Source organism: Amphiura filiformis, chromosome 9 (genome assembly GCF_039555335.1).
Source record: "Amphiura filiformis chromosome 9, Afil_fr2py, whole genome shotgun sequence".
NCBI lineage: Eukaryota > Metazoa > Echinodermata > Ophiuroidea > Amphilepidida > Amphiuridae > Amphiura > Amphiura filiformis.
In genome coordinates this window covers 26,681,781-26,698,935 of record NC_092636.1, presented here as the reverse complement: position 1 = coordinate 26,698,935, position 17,155 = coordinate 26,681,781, and the positions used below count along the sequence as shown (strand labels likewise).

Genomic DNA, 17,155 nt, shown 5'->3' with positions numbered 1-17,155 from the left:
TAATTCACATACGCAAACTAAGAGTGCAATTCCGACCAGGGCTTGGATGTTTGTGACAGTTTCATTCATTTTTAAACAACAGGGATGTCCAGTGACTCTAGTCCTCATTTCTGGAAAAAAGCACTGATACTGATATTTTGGGCTGGTAAATTAACCATCTCTGCAATAAAAGTTATTTATTTTGCCGGAGAATAATTGGAAGAGAAGTGTGATTTTGCGGGCAATTTATCATGAAAAATTGTGTAGTTTCACAAGAATAATCTAATTTGAAATCCTGGATTTACCAGGTTTTAGCCATATCTTATTCATCTGCTACATGTTTACATTTAAGCTTCAAATGACCCAATGTCAATACATGTTAGAATGGCGCAGCTATATGCTTGATGAATTCATCTGCGAGAGAAAATCCCAAACAATTTTTTTGGCATAACAAAAACGTTCTTGAATAAAATAAAATTATTAATTTTTAAAACTAGAAACAAATATCTAGGACCCATTTTTTTTATTTTGATCAAATTCACCAAAATTATTTAAAATTTGGGTAAAAATCAGGCTTTTTATAATTTGTTTTTGAAAATTTAGCATTTTCTGGCCATTTTTGAGCTAGATTTAAAAAAATTTGATCACATTTTGGCCGGACCAAAATCACATTTTGACCAAAAATTGCATTTTGATTGAAAATCACATTTTAACCCAAAAAGTCACATTTTTTAAATTTTGACCAAAAATCACATCTTAGAATCAAAATCATGTTCTGAAGACATAATAATGATAAATTTAGACGGATTCACGGATACCTTGGCATGATATCTCAATTGATCAGTCTCACTACAGTCCAATTTTATATGGAACTTGGGCCATAGCACATGAAGTGGTTTTAATATTGAGCTTTTAGTGAGCTCTGGTTGGGTTAGGGTAAGACTTCCTAATTACAATGAGTGCATTACTAAGACTTCAATTCCACATACACTATTTGATTTTCGCAAACTATAGGGATACTTCTGGGAAAGTCATCAGTTTCTACAGAAAATTGTTATAAAACATGAAAAGAAAATCCTCAATTCTTATGACCTTAAAAGGAGAACGTATCAACATGGGGTTTCAGTTTCTGAAAGCTCTCAATGTCCTCTTGAGAAACATGTAAAACCCATTTTCGACTAGGGTCAACATGTGATGGGACTCATTCCCCTTGATCATGTCACATAAGGTGTTGCTGTTTTTTACTTGGCCTTATGGAGTGTTCATTTAAATACTTTGGGGGGGGGGGGGCTGGGCACTGGAAATTTTCTGAGTCAAATTTTGACCCCCCCCCTTGAGAGAACCTGAAACTTTTTGACCCCCCTTCATAGACATGCACAATTTTTGGGCCCCACGCTCATTAAGAAGTAAGGTTTCATGTATTTTCACTGTCACAGTGATGTACCACTTTTTGGCTTCTACCTTTAAAAGCATGTTTACATTGATACAGCTGCCACCAATAGAACAAGAAGATTTGCCCCTTCATTTTGCATACCACTTTGTCCAATTTTTTTTTTACAAACTTCAAAAAAACGCAAAAAAGACCCATTCCATGTCAACTCCATGGATGTGCACATAGCACCTCTTCAATTTTTTCTTTTTCTGTGTGGTGGTAGATATTGATGAGAAAGTAAAATCCGAAAATTTGAGCTTCATACTCTATTTAGTTTTCCCATGGCATCAATTTGAAATTTAGGGGGTCAGCATAAAAATGTGTAATAAATGTGAATTGAAGTTTGGAGGTCCATAAATGTATAAAGGTCCCTTTACAAATTTGAAAAGTATGTATCCTGGGATACTTATTTGTGTAGAATTCAAATCTGGCATCAGAAAACTTGTAACTCCTTTACTTTAAAAGATATAGGGCCCTCAAAATGCAACCGTCCATCCAGGACCAACTTTGGGGGGGTCAGAACTCCAAAAGTAAAAATAATTTATTGTCCATTTTTTTGCCAGTCAGAGCCCTTTGGTAGGACATTACTCTTATCCAATATTGAGCCTATTAGAATACTTTTAGCTGAGATATTACCCATGCAAAACCCCAATTGTACATTTTTTGTACATTTTGACCCCCCTAAAAACCAATGGCAGACAATTTGCCCCACCATCAACTTCAGGTATGTTGAAGATATGTCCAGGACAACATTTCTGAGAGATATTGGCTTAGGGTCTCGATACTTCAACACATCACTTAGGTTAGCCTACTCCATAGAGTTGTACACATTTTTGATTTCACATGTATAATGACTTCAAATTGATGCCACTAATATGGAAAACAAATGGAGTATGAAGCTCAAATTTTCGGATTTTACTTTCATCAATATCTACCACCACACAGAAAAAAAAAAATTGAAGAGGTGCTGCGGTGCACATCCCTGAGTTGACATGGAATGGGTCTGTAATGAGTGTAGTACCCCTTTAAGCACTTCAGGCCCCGGTGGGTTCAGTTTGTATTTAAAGGTAGGACGTATGACCGTTCCAGGATTTGAAAATGACCCCTATTTCACGGGGAATCGAGGACATTTGCAGCAATTTTACCCCCTATTTTGCGCGAAATCAAGGAAAATTTACTCCCAAATACCTCCCCTATTTTTATCATTTTGAGGACGCATTTTCATTTCACCCCCTTATCACGAGGAATCAAGGACATTTTTCCGAAATAAATACCCCTATTTTTACCATTTCAAGGACGCATTTGAATTTTCCCCTATTTCACTGGGAAATGAGGACAATAACGAAAACTGTACATGTAGCGGGAAAACACGGATGAAAGTCCTAGAAATACACCCTATTTTTCATTTCAAGGACAATTTTGCTCCAAAACACCCCTAATTTGGACAATCGCGCACCATTTTGTCCTCGAAAATTCCACGGACATTTCTTGAAAAGTACCCTGATTGGAACCATCATGCGTACACATTGTCAGTGAAGACTGAACCCACCGGGCTTCAGGCTTAGTCTTTCACAGGGCATTTATGTACACCAATGGCCATTACAAAGGTGCAAAAAGTAGAAGTTACAAAAAAAAATCAGGGCGTTGCTGTCGTGCAAATCGCACATTATGGCTTTAAGGATTTAATTTTAAATCTGTAAGATTTAATTATAAATCTAATACTGTATAAGTGGAAATTTTCGCGAGGGTTTTATTTTCGCGAATTTCGCGATTAGAGCTCCAACCGCGAACAATAACACCTCGCGAATATATGCAATGATGTATTACAAGTATAGGGAGGACTTTGCAAGCCTTGAAAATAACATTCAGCGAAAATGTGTCTCTCACTACAAATCGCGAAAATAACTGTACGCGAAAATTACCACTTATACAGTACTTGATTCCTAATCACAATCCCTTAGGATTTATTTTAAATCCTTGAAATTTAGAGTGAAAGGTCGATTTTGGGGAAAAACCGACTTTCATAGTTCTCAATTATGGTTAATGCACACAAATTTTTTTATCAATATTGGATTGGTTTTAAAATTTTTGACTACAGTACCCCTTCCATAAGGAGTCAAACTTTTTTGGTCCATCCTTTTGAAGACCTAAAACTTTTTGCCCCCCACCCCTCCATTTTGCCCAGCCCCCCCCAAAGTATTTATGAACACTCCCTTATGTTGAGCCTCAGTGTTGAGCTATACATCAAATGATATAGAATTTTTGCAGCAGTGCTGCATTAATTCTGAATTGGCTGGGTGTTACTATACTGAAATTTTCGAATGTGAAAGGCATTTTGTACCACTGAAGTTTTTCGTACACATCGATAGCTTTATTAATATAAAGATTGACTTTTGTAGAATTTTGGTTGTGTATCCATTGATTTTATATGCGATTTCATTGAAAGAAGTGTTTTTTAATGCAATGATTTTCAACAACACACTCAACCTGGGCTCCTTGCATGAGGAATATTAGCTACAAGCATTAGCTGAGCATGCGTCCTGTCGATCTCTACCATTACACCCCTGATTTAGCATAGGGATTGGGCTCGTTTGCATATGCATGAGTTCGTTGAGTTGGTCGTAGCGTCCTTGGAGATAGTACATTTCTAGTAAAATGGTATAAATGAGTTTATAGTCAAAATGCGTGATGTATTTTAACAGTTTAAACGTAGGCCTATGTTTTTTGTAAATGTGCATAATTTCCAATCACGTCATGAGATGGCAACTATCACAGCACAAGTAATAATTTATCCTAGTGTATTGCCCGGTAGAATACCTTGCATATGCCATAGACAAATTTTGATAACTTGGTGGTAGACAGAGATGACGTCAGTGGTACTGATTTTGGTTTAGATCTGAAACCATATTATACCTCAGGTTTAGATTGAGAAAGTATAGGCCTACATATCAAGTAATTATCTGGTGGGAATTGTTTTATTGTTGTATTAATTGTGGTATACTGAACCCGACAACCACATTTGAAGAAAATAATTATAACTATGATTAATTTTATCATGGGCTATATTTTTGCCGGCGGAGGAATATGGATTTAGCCTGGGGAGTTAGCTTTCAAAAACTGTATCACGTGTCATTACATGTGGATGGGATGGGTGAAGTTTCGTGTTACCAAAGTATGGTGTGTTACCATTACAACAACAACTTACTTATTTACATAGTACATCCAATCACAGCGTGCTGATCTGTCTAAAGTAATAAACAAAGGTTGTTCAGTCGCACAGTAACAGTGCATGCACGTCATTATAGGCGCTGTAGTTAAATATGGATATGCAAACGAGATGGCCGGTGACCGTGACTCAACTGTAAATGATTATTCTTCGGGACACCTTGGCGGATTTTCCGCAATTGACACACCGTGCTGTAAGCATGGTAAAGTGAACCTGTAAAATGTACCAAATGCAGTTTTGATATTGCGGTACATGTCAGCTATTTTATGCAATTTTTGGCGTTGTTTCGACCTACATTGTTTCGACCTACAGTTTGTTTAGGACTTCTGTGTTGTGGACCATACTATTTTGTTTTTACGAAAGTGATAATTTCTCGATCATTTTGTTTCAAGTTGCTTTATTTATTACTAAATAGCCTATTCGGTCTGGGTATTAAATTGATAGGCCTAATGGCGCAGTGTAAAGGACCATGCGGTTATAGGCCTAAGTTGAGACTCCCAAAAGACTGACGGCGTGACATTTTTCTTGAACAAATGAAATGATAATGATATTTTCAAAATGAATACTTACACCCCTCATAGGGGTCTATGTAAAACAGTCAATTATCAGAATTGCAAGTGTAGTCTAAAAGTGACAAAGATATATTGTATTCTCTGGTTTGGAATGAGTATTTATGACTGAAAGCAGTTTAAGCAGCTAATTAGCACTAATTAAACCTTTTGAATAAATAATTAGGTCTGTTAATGAAGTAAATTTTGATCACCCTGTATACATAGAAGCAAACATCGCACCCAAAATAAAGTATATTTCTGGTTGGCTTTTTCAATTCAAGCTCTGTTTGATTTTGTGGTCCTCAGATTGAGAAAATATTCCTGAAAAGAAAAATATACCACATGTTCCTTAAAAGTTAATTTTTACACACTGTATATCGTCTAGTACACCCTGAATATTGATTTCGAATTTTGGTCAGTTTAATCTCTGTTCTTAATGCTTTCCAGAAATAGGCCTACCTGTAATTGGTTCATAAAATGATATAACTATTCATCGCAAAATTGAAAACAATGGCCATACCCGATGTCAGTCAATGGTAGGCCTATATCCAAACCACAATATGAACCTGAAGACTCGTCATCAGACTTAGACACTATCCATGCTATCAATGAGGAATTGCTATTACCCCATACCACAGTATTATGTTTATAATCATTCCTAGGCCTTATTATTAGGCTCAGATGCATACAACTTTTTAACTCATTTATGTTAAGTACAAACTTGAGAATATGTTCTTCATTTTAAGTAAATGTCATCATATGTTATTAAGTATACCAAGAAATGAACTAAGTACTCAGCATATAAATTAATTTGTGCCCTCATTGTGGGTTCTTAAGACAAAATAAAATAAAGGAAACAAACATCATTCTCCTTTTTACAGTGTCGTTTCTAAAAGCTCATTTTTAAGCCAAAGGTCCTCTCAGTGAATGTGAAATCCAACATTTTTTTCTTCATTCACTGCGCCGTCTTTTTTAAAGACATTTCTTGTTTCACCTCACTTGATCATAGCAGGTTATTTGCCTGCATGCCTTTGCCCTGTACTTTTGGTTTCAATCATTATTCTTATGAGAGTTAACTGTGATCTACCATTTACAATTTACTCACAGTGAGATATGGAAGACAGGAAGATGGACAGCATAAATGAAATGAGATTGCAACTCGAGATACAGCGTAAGAGGTTGCAAGAGGAACAGAAGCAGTTGGAGCGGGACAAGCAAAAACAAGAAGATGAAAATAGAAGATTGCAGGAACAGCACAAAAGGTTAGTGGGATATTGCATGTGGGCAGGGTTAATGAATATTCTTTGATTAAAAAAAAAAAAATCAGATTTTTTTTATTTAAATCGATTTTTTTAATTCCAAGAACTGCTATAATAAATAATAAATTCAAAAGAGACCAGTGGAATGCTAGACATATGCGCAATCCTATCACAGGGGGGTAAATAAGGATAATTTACTGGGTGGGCAATTTAATTTATTTTTGCCCTCAAATTAGGGAAAATAATTTACTGGGTGGGCAGCGGTAATTAATTGAATCCTGACGTTTGGATTTTTGTTAGTGTAGACCTGATTTTATGTAGAATTTGGCTTTGATGTAAAAAGTGGACTTTACCCTCCCTAAATGCATCTTAATGCCGATATTAGCATATTCATGCAGCAACTAGAAAGAAAAATTGTATAGCGTATTATTTTTCACTTCAAACATACAAATTATCACTCGCTATTACTCCTATAGCCTAGGTAGGAAAAAAGCAGTAAAATTAGGATTATATTTCATTTGGTATTATAGGGAAATAATGTTGTGACTTTTACTGTACCGTATAACTTCTTGTCACAGACACCGATCACTCACAGATTAAAGAAATATAAATTTAATTATATCTGTTTTGGATGAGTGGCATTTTTGTGTTGAAATTATTTAATAAGAAATTATGAATATCTGTTGAAAACACGAACTAAAGTATTTTTACTAAAATATAAACTATTGCCAAAATAGTATTTGACCCGGTAATTACAAGTAATTTCAATGTTTCCCAGTCTTTCCCAGTTATTTTTGGTATCAGAGATGCCACTTTTCCTTCTTTTGCTTGAATTCCTTCTTTTATAAAGTCAAAATTTCTGCACTTTTAATTATCTTCAGCCCATTTGGGGGACTTTTTATCCAAATTTATACATTATTTCGGGTGTTAAGTTTTTCACAATGTTTCAGAGTGGACCTAAGTGGCATCATTAGCCGTGTTCAGACCTAGGGTATTTAACTCGAGTAAAGGGGTATATACCTCGAGTAAAGTGCCCAGTCGGGGTAAGCTCGTGATAAATGTCGAGTTTGTGCCCGTCTGGACAGTAGTCGGGGCAGCTTATCCCGACCTTAACCCGACTGATTTACCTCTGAAAAAGTCAGAGGTAAATCCTTAACCCGACCGGAGCAGTCGAGGTTGATGCCTGTGTGGATCGCACTAGAGGTAACAGTCGAGGTAAACATCTGCAGATTTGACCTCACTGCAAATTAACCATCGGCGTTCAGTCAGTTCTTGCTCTAAACTACTTTACATGAATCAAGGCGTGCGTTTTTTCTTAAGCTGAAGAGTGTAGGCCTAATGACCCTGCAAATACATGTTATACAAAACTTTTAATAGCATTTAAATGTCGGTTTATATAAAGATCATGAATACGTTTTTAAAACATTATATTTGGGCAAACATTTTGGTAAAATATGTTGTCAACAGTTAAATCAAATTCTTTTAGAATGTTTTGCATCACGTTTTCCATTTTCCGTTGCAAATTTTACTCAAATGAAATTGGTTTACAATCGGACTGCATATTTACATTTAGAACCTGCGCGCTACAGTGTACTTCCGGAAATTATCCCTGGGTACAAAATGGTCATGGTAAATTCACGTCAGCAGGTCGTGTTAAAAGGTCGGCGTAAGCTATGTATGGACAATCAGTCGAGTTAGCGAAAATATTTGTGGTATTTTATCACGGGCAGGGTTTTCTTTAACGCACAAAACACGCGTATTTACGCCTTCAGGCACTTTTCTGACTCCTTCAAATCCCCGGTGTCGTCACTTAACATTGACTATGTGTACGCATGATCGTTCCCAATTTCGCGAAAAAAGGGGTTATTTTTAAACTATGTTCGCGAACATTTTATGTTCGCGATGTTTAAAAATAGGGTTGTTTTTGACGACGACGGTGTACTCGAAATTAAAAATAGGGTACGGTATATTTTTGTGAATCATGATAAATTGATAATGTTGAAATCCCAAGAAATCTTACCATTTCTCGCTCAATTTACTCCCGGATTTCACTTTTGTGAAACTTTTTTTGCCTTCCTAATATCCCGGCTTAAATATTCAGCAACACGCTTCGACTTTCGGTTTTATTTGTTTCATGGTTTGTTTACACCGATTCGTCACTGGGGACTTACCCAGTTTGGCCGCTGATTCCATGAGACTTTTTCATCGGCTTTATTAATGAGCGAGCCTTGACAAACCGGTACCCACAAACCGGACCACAAACTCTTGAAATGGCACCTGATCAAGCTGATCATAAAGGAATTGTTCGTGGCAAATGCCAGAAATAGTGCCGCGATTGTGACGAGTTTGATGCATCCTATTGGATGTATTTGTATATATTTTTCTGTTATTTTCCTCATTTATATATTAAAAGGACAACAGAGTTCTCCTCAGAAACGATAATGAATCAGAACAAGTGTTTTTGTAGCTTTTTGTGTGTGTTCTTGAAATGTTAAAAAAGGGGTACTTTTGTAAAAGTGTACTTGAAATGCAAAAAATAGGGGTATTTTTTAAGGCTAATTTGTACCCGTTTTCATGTAAAATAGGGGTAAAAATGACGAAAATGTTCTTGAAACCGCGCAAAATAGGGGGGGTATTTTTGACTTAGGGAACGATCATGCGTTACGCCTTTGAATGTTAAGTGACGACACCGGGTTCAAATCCCTAGTCCCAAAGTCCAATGCGTACAAAATCTTGAAAACGTACGCGTTCAGATATTTGCAAGAATTGAATAGAGAAACACCTGATATTGTGTATTTATTCTCGGCTTTTGGGATTTAGGACCTATACTCCTGATATGTAGGACAACGAAATGCTTTATGGACCGGCATTTCACAATTTTCAGCTTTTCAACTGTTCAAATTTAAATTTTACACAGTAATAGTGCCAAAATGGTCCACCAAATCGCTTCAATTAGGTCTTCATTTTGCACAATTTTCCAAGTTCTAAGGAGGGAACATCACCCTGCGTAATTGATAAACAAATGGCCACTTTCACTTCTGCTTTCGACATTTGCCAATTTATGTTTAACACAATTTATAGGCCTACCATAATAGGGAAAACTTGCCGTCCACGAAAGACTCCATATACTGTTCATTTCACAAATGTTCGGCTTTTTTAAACTAAAATTTTACACATTAATATTGCCAAAATGATCCACCAAAATGCTTCAATTAGGTCTTCATTTTGCAAAAGTTTCTTACTTCTCAGGGGGCATCTTTAAATATTATTATTTTCTTCTAAAATTGCCCCACCCCCTTCTGACTGCTCTAGATCCGCCACTGCTCCAAACAGTGGTGTAGATTTCTTTTTGACTTGGGGAGGGGGGCGTGTCTTGAAGTATAGTGAATCCAGCACCTTTTGGAGAAAGAATAAGTTTATGGTACAAAAAATTTTGCCATTTTGAAGCTAAACTGCTGAAATATGGTGCAAAAGTGGAATAAATTCGCGAGAAGCGCGCAAAAATGTGCACTTTTGGGGTTAAAATAGCCAAATAAGAGGTTAATTTGGTCAGAAACCCACATACAGGCGTCAACATTGCATGGGGGATGATTGTATGTACCATCCCCTAACAAAATATTGGGAGATTCCCCCACCACCACCCAATCCGGATCTCGCCTATGGCTCCAAAAACACACATATTGTTAAAAATGTCTTCAAAAATAATATTATAAAAATACCCCTTGGGCAATGTTTTTGACTCCTTCAGAGGAAAAATTCACAATTGAAAGGGTCAAAAAAATTTGAAAATACCCCTTCAGCAAAATGCTTAAAGAAAACCCTGATCACGGGTTGTAAAAAATTTAACTCGAGTAATAATTTGGGTCTGAACGTGCCTACTGGTATTTTCCACCCAAGCCGGTAAATGAATTTATTAGAATTAGGCAATATATGGGCAGCCCTGAATTATATTGACCTATTTGTTAACTATAGTTAAAATGTTTATTTAAGCCAATTCTTATACTGGTATTAAAGTAAATAGGCCACAATGTTGCACAACTAATAAAAGACCCATGTCAGATGTAGAATCACGGTCGAAAAGTGTAAAAAGTAATGAACAAAAAATAACTTGTATTTTTTCAACATTTAAAGTTTAGATTGATTGCAGGAAATTATTTTCATAATTATAACGAGAATTATAAGTAGGCCTAAATAATAATATTTCCTATTCATGCATGCTCAAAGAATTGAAATGAGCAAATTATGTATATCTGGAATAGGTTCCAAATAATGTTCAAGTTTATTAAAATACAAATTCTTTCAGGTTTTGTGTGAAATTGCTCAAAATAATACTAAGTTTTAGCTTCCTGTACCATTGTGTACTATGTGATATTTACTCCTACTATGAACTTGTAAACACGGTAAATAAATAAATCTGAAGAAAAGAGACATCACTTTCATTTATTCAACATCACTTTCAAAATGCAAGTTGATTTTAAGAGATGCACCACGGTACTAGTTTTATGATACCGTAATTATTTATATGGTGCCCAATTTTTTGTGGGCAAAATAATTTACTGGGTGGGCACTTTTGGGCAATGGGCAAGTTGAATTTACTGGGTGGGCAAAATAATTTACTGGGTGGGCAATTGCCCACCCAGTAAACATGTTATTGACCTCCCTGTCCTATCAGGTATTTACAAAAATTCAAAACATGTTTTTACATGTGAAAATTTTAAAGAAAAAATTTGGCAAAAATCGTGGAGGAAAACCTGTTGAATTCTGCACCTTGATGATGAATTTTTAGCAATATACATGTAGATCAAGTGACATCTTAGAGGTAAGTTGTAGAAACATCAGGAATGAAGTAAAACAGTCAATTTAAGAAAGAAATTAACTTACATTGATCAAAAATGGTAAAATATGAAAACGTTGATTTAAATGAGTGATTAAAAAAAAAAATCAAGTGATTTAAAGCAGTGATTTAAGGGCAGAGTAATGGGAGAGAACATGGACCTTTTTGAGCTTCATTATTTCTGAATTGTATGTCCAAAGTATATAAAACTATACATTTTTGAAAAGGAAATGAGTCAAGGAATCCCATGGTTACGTCAGATTTGTTCAAAAATCTCAAGTTTTTGAAAAAATCACAAAAATTCACTTTTTTACCCCAATTTTTTTGTGACAACTTAGAAAAAAGTCCGTTCGTAGTAAAAAAAATTCAGTTAGCTTTTCATGAAGAAGAGACATAAACTTAGGGAAGGTTTTTTTATTTTTTTGAAATTTGTCTCTTTTTTCGAAATATTGATAAAAACATGTGAAAAACGCCATTTTGTCACTCTATTAAGCTAAAAATTGCACATAATGGTGTATATTTTTGGTTAAAACAAATATTTTGAAAAAATGAAAAAACCTTCCCTAGACTTTGATGTACTCTAAAGAATAGTGCAAAAAGTTTACCCATTGCTTGCATATTTTTGAGTTATCTTGTCACAAAAATCGCAATAATATTGTCAAAAGTGAACTCTGAGAAATCGACGTTTTAGTAAAAAAATGTCAAAATTATGCACAAAGCGTCTTTAAATTTTAAAACGGTAAGACTTTCACGCTTGTAAAAGCTGCACCTGGTGCATGGTCTAAATATGCGTCTTTTTGCACCAATGAATCTATAATCTCTGCTTTCAGTGCGCCAAAATTCAAAATAATTAAAAAATCCAAGTGGCATTTTGACTGCAAATTTTGTTTTGTTTACACCACATTTGCTGGCGTTAACAACATACCGAATGCGCCTTGACTGCGTTGGACATACGGCATGAGAGTTGCGTCGCGTCACTTGACGCGAATCGCTGCAGAATCACAATATTTCGCATTCGCGCATTTCTGACTCATTATTTCCTGCCAATTTACTAAGCTGTCTGAGCCATGTGACTTTTTAGAGTTGAAAAGAGTGAAATAAATCAAGCAAAAATACGAATAAATATTAGCAAGTTGTATTTTATCAGTTTCAAGTGAAAGAATACATCTTAGTGTTGATAAATATCAAAAAATCTCAAATTCGGTCGTGGACGAATGTGTCTTCCATTACTCTGGCCTTAAATCAAACAACCCTGCATGTAGGCAATTCCAAACGTGCAAATTTCTTTTATGCAGCAGCCAACCATGTATTAATAGCACAAGGTGATTTATGGTAAACTATTTTTAAATGCATTTTCTGGTATTTACTTGTAGACTTCATATTCACATAAACTGAGCTCAAAAAGAAACTTATATTTTTTACAACTTGTGACTCACAAGGTCATATCTTAAAATACTGTCAATCAAAATGAACCAAAATTACACACAGGATTACTTTAATACTCTACTCAAAACACATGTCAGTAACCAAGCAGTTGTCCAACTGACACAACAGCAAAATGCACTGTCATGGGACAGCTTCCTGGACTTCCTCCACTTTCACAGCCCAACATTTGACACACAGCACAAAAAATATGTGAGAATGCACACAATATCCTTGCACAGATGATAAAACGGTGCTGCTTTCTGCTTTTCATACACTTTTTTCATGAAACAGGGCTGGGCTGTGAATGTGGTCCAGGAAGCTGTTCCATATCAGTGCATTTTGCTGTTGTGTCAGTTGGATAACTGCTTGATTACTGACATGTGTTAAGAGTAGAGTATTGAAGTAAACCTGTGTGTAATTTTGATTCAATTTGATGGACAGGATTTTAAGATATGACCTTGTGAAAAATTATAAGTTTCTTTTTGAGCTCAGTTTACATAATTGTTTCCAAATTTTTACAAAAAATCAGAACATGCCAACCTCACGAAGAACATGGTCCCTAAGGACACCGCATTGTCTCCAGTAGCCATATACTTTTAACCGGAGCTCATCACCATTGCACCTTTCACGCAGTGATTTGGTGTCATGCGCCTGAACCGCACAAGAGGTTTGAATTTTTTAACTTTTCTCTATTTTTGGAAACAATAAACCATTCTTAGAAAAAGTGTCACTTCTTTAATTCATACATTACACCAATCTCCTATAAGGGTTCTCTAAACAATTTTTGATACATTGAAAAAACCGCCATTTTTGGGTACTTTTGAGCAATTATAGATATAAACAGAGTTTAAAGCAGGTTTGATTGATCTTTAAATACAATAATGACGTCATAATAGTTAAACTTAAACAACATTGAGTCAAATAACTTAAGTTGCACATTACATAAGCAAAATGCACAAAGGTTTCTGAACCACCACCCCCCATAACAAGCATCATCTCATTGCACGAGTATATGCCTAGGTCGGAAACGTTAGGGGTAGGGGTATAAAGACACGACACCTCCCCACCCTTGAGTGTTTATTTTCTCCTAATGTCTGATAATATTACAATATCTTTAATCAAAGAAACTCATCACAAACTTGATAAATGAATTTCCCTCCAGAGAAATGAAAACAGCCGCATTGCAAATAATATCGCCATATACTGACCAAATTTCGTTAAAATTGAGAGGAAAAAAGACACGTCCCCTTAAAACGCTATTGATAAGGCAGTTGGGGTACTTGGATACCTTTGATGGGATAAATGTTTCCAAGAGTATCTTATAAACACATTTCATGTTCTACATTTTTCAATTATTATACCATTTTCTTAAACAAAAATTTTAAAAGTTGAATAGTTATTCGATTTTAAGCTCAAAATGGTATATCTGAACAAACATGGCCCCCATTGCCAGCTTTGGTACCAAACCCTGTTTCCAGCGAATTTTCCAGAAATTTATACTCTAAAATCTTGTTTGAAAGCTTCATGATTATATAATAGAATATTCTCATTTCAAAATAAATCAGTTTCAGGGGAAATCTTTCTTTAATAACTTTAAATTCCAAATTTTATAGCTCATTCCACCATTTTTATAACATGCTTTCAACCGCACAAGAGGTTTGAATTTTTTTAACTTTTCTCTATTTTTGGAAACAATAAACCATTCTTAGAAAAAGTGTCACTTCTTTAATTCATACATTACACCAATCTCCTATAAGGGTTCTCTAAACAATTTTTGATACATTGAAAAAAACACCATTTTTGGGTACTTTTGAGCAATTATAGATATAAACAGAGTTTAAAGCAGGTTTGATCGATCTTTAAATACAATAATGACGTCATAATAGTTAAACTTAACCAACATTGAGTCAAATAACTTAAGTTGCACATTACATAAGCAAAATGCACAAAGGTTTCTGAACCACCCCCCCCCCCCATAACAAGCATCATCTCATTGCACGAGTATATGCCTAGGTCGGAAACGTTAGGGGTAGGGGTATAAAGACACGACACCTCCCCACCCTTGAGTGTTTATTTTCTCCCAATGTCTGATAATATTACAATATCTTTAATCAAAGAAACTCATCACAAACTTGATAAATGAATTTCCCTCCAGAGAAATGAAAACAGCCGCATTGCAAATAATATCGCCATATACTGACCAAATTTCGTTAAAATTAAGAGGAAAAAAGACACGTCCCCTTAAAACGCTATTGATAAGGCAGTTGGGGGTACTTGGATACCTTTCATGGGATAAATGTTTCCAAGAGTATCTTATAAACACATTTCATGTTCTACATTTTTCAATTATTATACCATTTTCTTAAACAAAAATTTTAAAAGTTGAATAGTTATTCGATTTTAAGCTCAAAATGGTATATCTGAACAAACATGGCCGCCATTGCCAGCTTTGGTACCAAACCCTGTTTCCAGCGAATTTTCCAGAAATTTATACTCTAAAATCTTGGTTGAAAGCTTCATGATTATATAATAGAATATTCTCATTTCAAAATAAATCAGTTTCAGGGGAAATCTTTCTTTAATAACTTTAAATTCCAAATTTTATAGCTCATTCCACCATTTTTATAACATGCTTTCAAGGGCGTAAACCACCAAATAACTTCTCCATTGAAAAGCACGTAGAAATCCACTTTTTAAGCGGCGTTTTCTACCAGGCGTGACAATTTTTTTCACTTTTTAACGTCATCCCTGTATTAATTAAGGACTGAAATTTCATTTAAGCTTCAATTTTGGGGATTTTTATAGATTCAGTTTTTTATTAAAAAATGTTGAAAAGTGACGCCGCTATTTCAACGCCATAACTAGCATTAAAACTTGTTCCGTTAGCAGTAATTCGGACAGGGCCTACTTTTCTTGTGAAATCGATTTGTATAATTTCTTATCTATTTTAGTCATTAATAGGTTAGCATCTTTCATTTAAATCAGAACATGCCAACCTCACGAAGAACATGGTACCTAAGGACACCGCATTGTCTCCAGTAGCCATATACTTTTAACCGGAACTCATCACCATTGCACCTTTCGCGCAGTGATTTGGTGTCATGCGCCCCTAAAAGCATACAAAGAGGTACAATTGTCAGAGTTTGAGGTCAAAGAACTGGAGCATGATCAAAATGTGGGTCTTAACCCCATGAGAACTATTGGTCAAAAAGAAGTTTTCATTATCAATTGGACCAACCAGCAACATTGTTAGAATAATTTCACCACGCAGAAAAAAAATGGTGTGAATTATTTGCAATGCTCCATTCTGATTGGTGAAGATATCACATAATTGACCAATCAGAGGCAATGTTAGATCGGCAGGTAGTGCTCAGGGGGTTAAGGAACTGCCTGGAGAGCCCAAAATGGGATAAATATTTTACAAAATGTAGATATCAGGAGGAAATGATTTCCAAACACACTGGACTATTCAATTTCACCCCCTATGGAAGCCGGTACCTTAATCTTTTACACAGGAGGTGTAAATTTCAAATGGGAGTTACCTGAATGCAAGGTGCTAGCTAACCACCTGTCCACCCGTCATTTTGGACAGTCAGTTCACTCCTGGGACAGGCAAAATTAATGACATATGCCAAATTCTAAAAATAATGTTTGAAAAAGTTCTGTGATCTCAAAACAAGACCAGACTAATAAATCAGGCTATATAGCAATAGCTATTTGAACTGACTGAACCCCTAGGGGCGCACCATTAGATTTCCAGGGGAGGGCATGGTAGTTTTTTGAAGAAAAAAAAACTTCACCCACTAGTGAGACGAAAAAAAAAAACTTCACCCACTAGTGAGACGAAAAAAATTTTTTTGCCTCACTGATGAGTAAAAAAAAAAAATTCCCCCACCCAACTTTGTATAAAAAATTAAAAGTATACATTAAAATTGAAAAATAAATACTTCTGCCTGACCCAAACTCCCATGCCCCCCCGAGAATCTAATGGTGCATCCCTAGAAGGATAGGGAATTTTGGTGTAAATGAAGGGCACTTGTCAAATCCTAGCTAACTGCCTAAATGAGTGACTCCATTTGAAATCTATGAAGTCATGTCTTCCATATGGGGTTGTATGGTTTTCAATTAGAATAGCATAACAACTAGGGTACACATGCCAAATTATTAGGTTCCCATTTACAAACCACTGTAAATGTGCCAAATTATCACGTGATTGATTTTTTTGCGCTTTGCCAATTTTTAACGGTTGCCCTTGTTTTTAAATTCACAATTCTAAGTATCCTTTGTGATGTGCCCTGAGTAATTTAATTTGATAATTTTTTGTTTACAATTAAAATCTATTTCATGAGACATTTTAGGGATTCCCCTCTCAGCTAATTGAATGGATAGCTGGGAATCCCCCCCCCTTTTCAGTGTGTTGCACAATTGGGAAAGTCCCCTGAGAGTATA

General features: G+C 35.5%; 1 protein-coding gene across 1 annotated transcript in view; it reads left to right on the top strand.

Moving 5' to 3' along the window:
- LOC140160809 (vitamin D3 receptor-like) overlaps positions 1-17,155 on the top strand; it is an 85,799-nt gene that overhangs the window by 7,125 nt on the left and 61,519 nt on the right. Inside the window, exon 2 of the mRNA XM_072184118.1 lies at positions 6,296-6,450. Coding sequence (XP_072040219.1) covers positions 6,302-6,450 — 149 coding nt within the window. The 5' untranslated portion in view covers positions 6,296-6,301. The remainder of the gene's footprint in view (positions 1-6,295; positions 6,451-17,155) is intronic.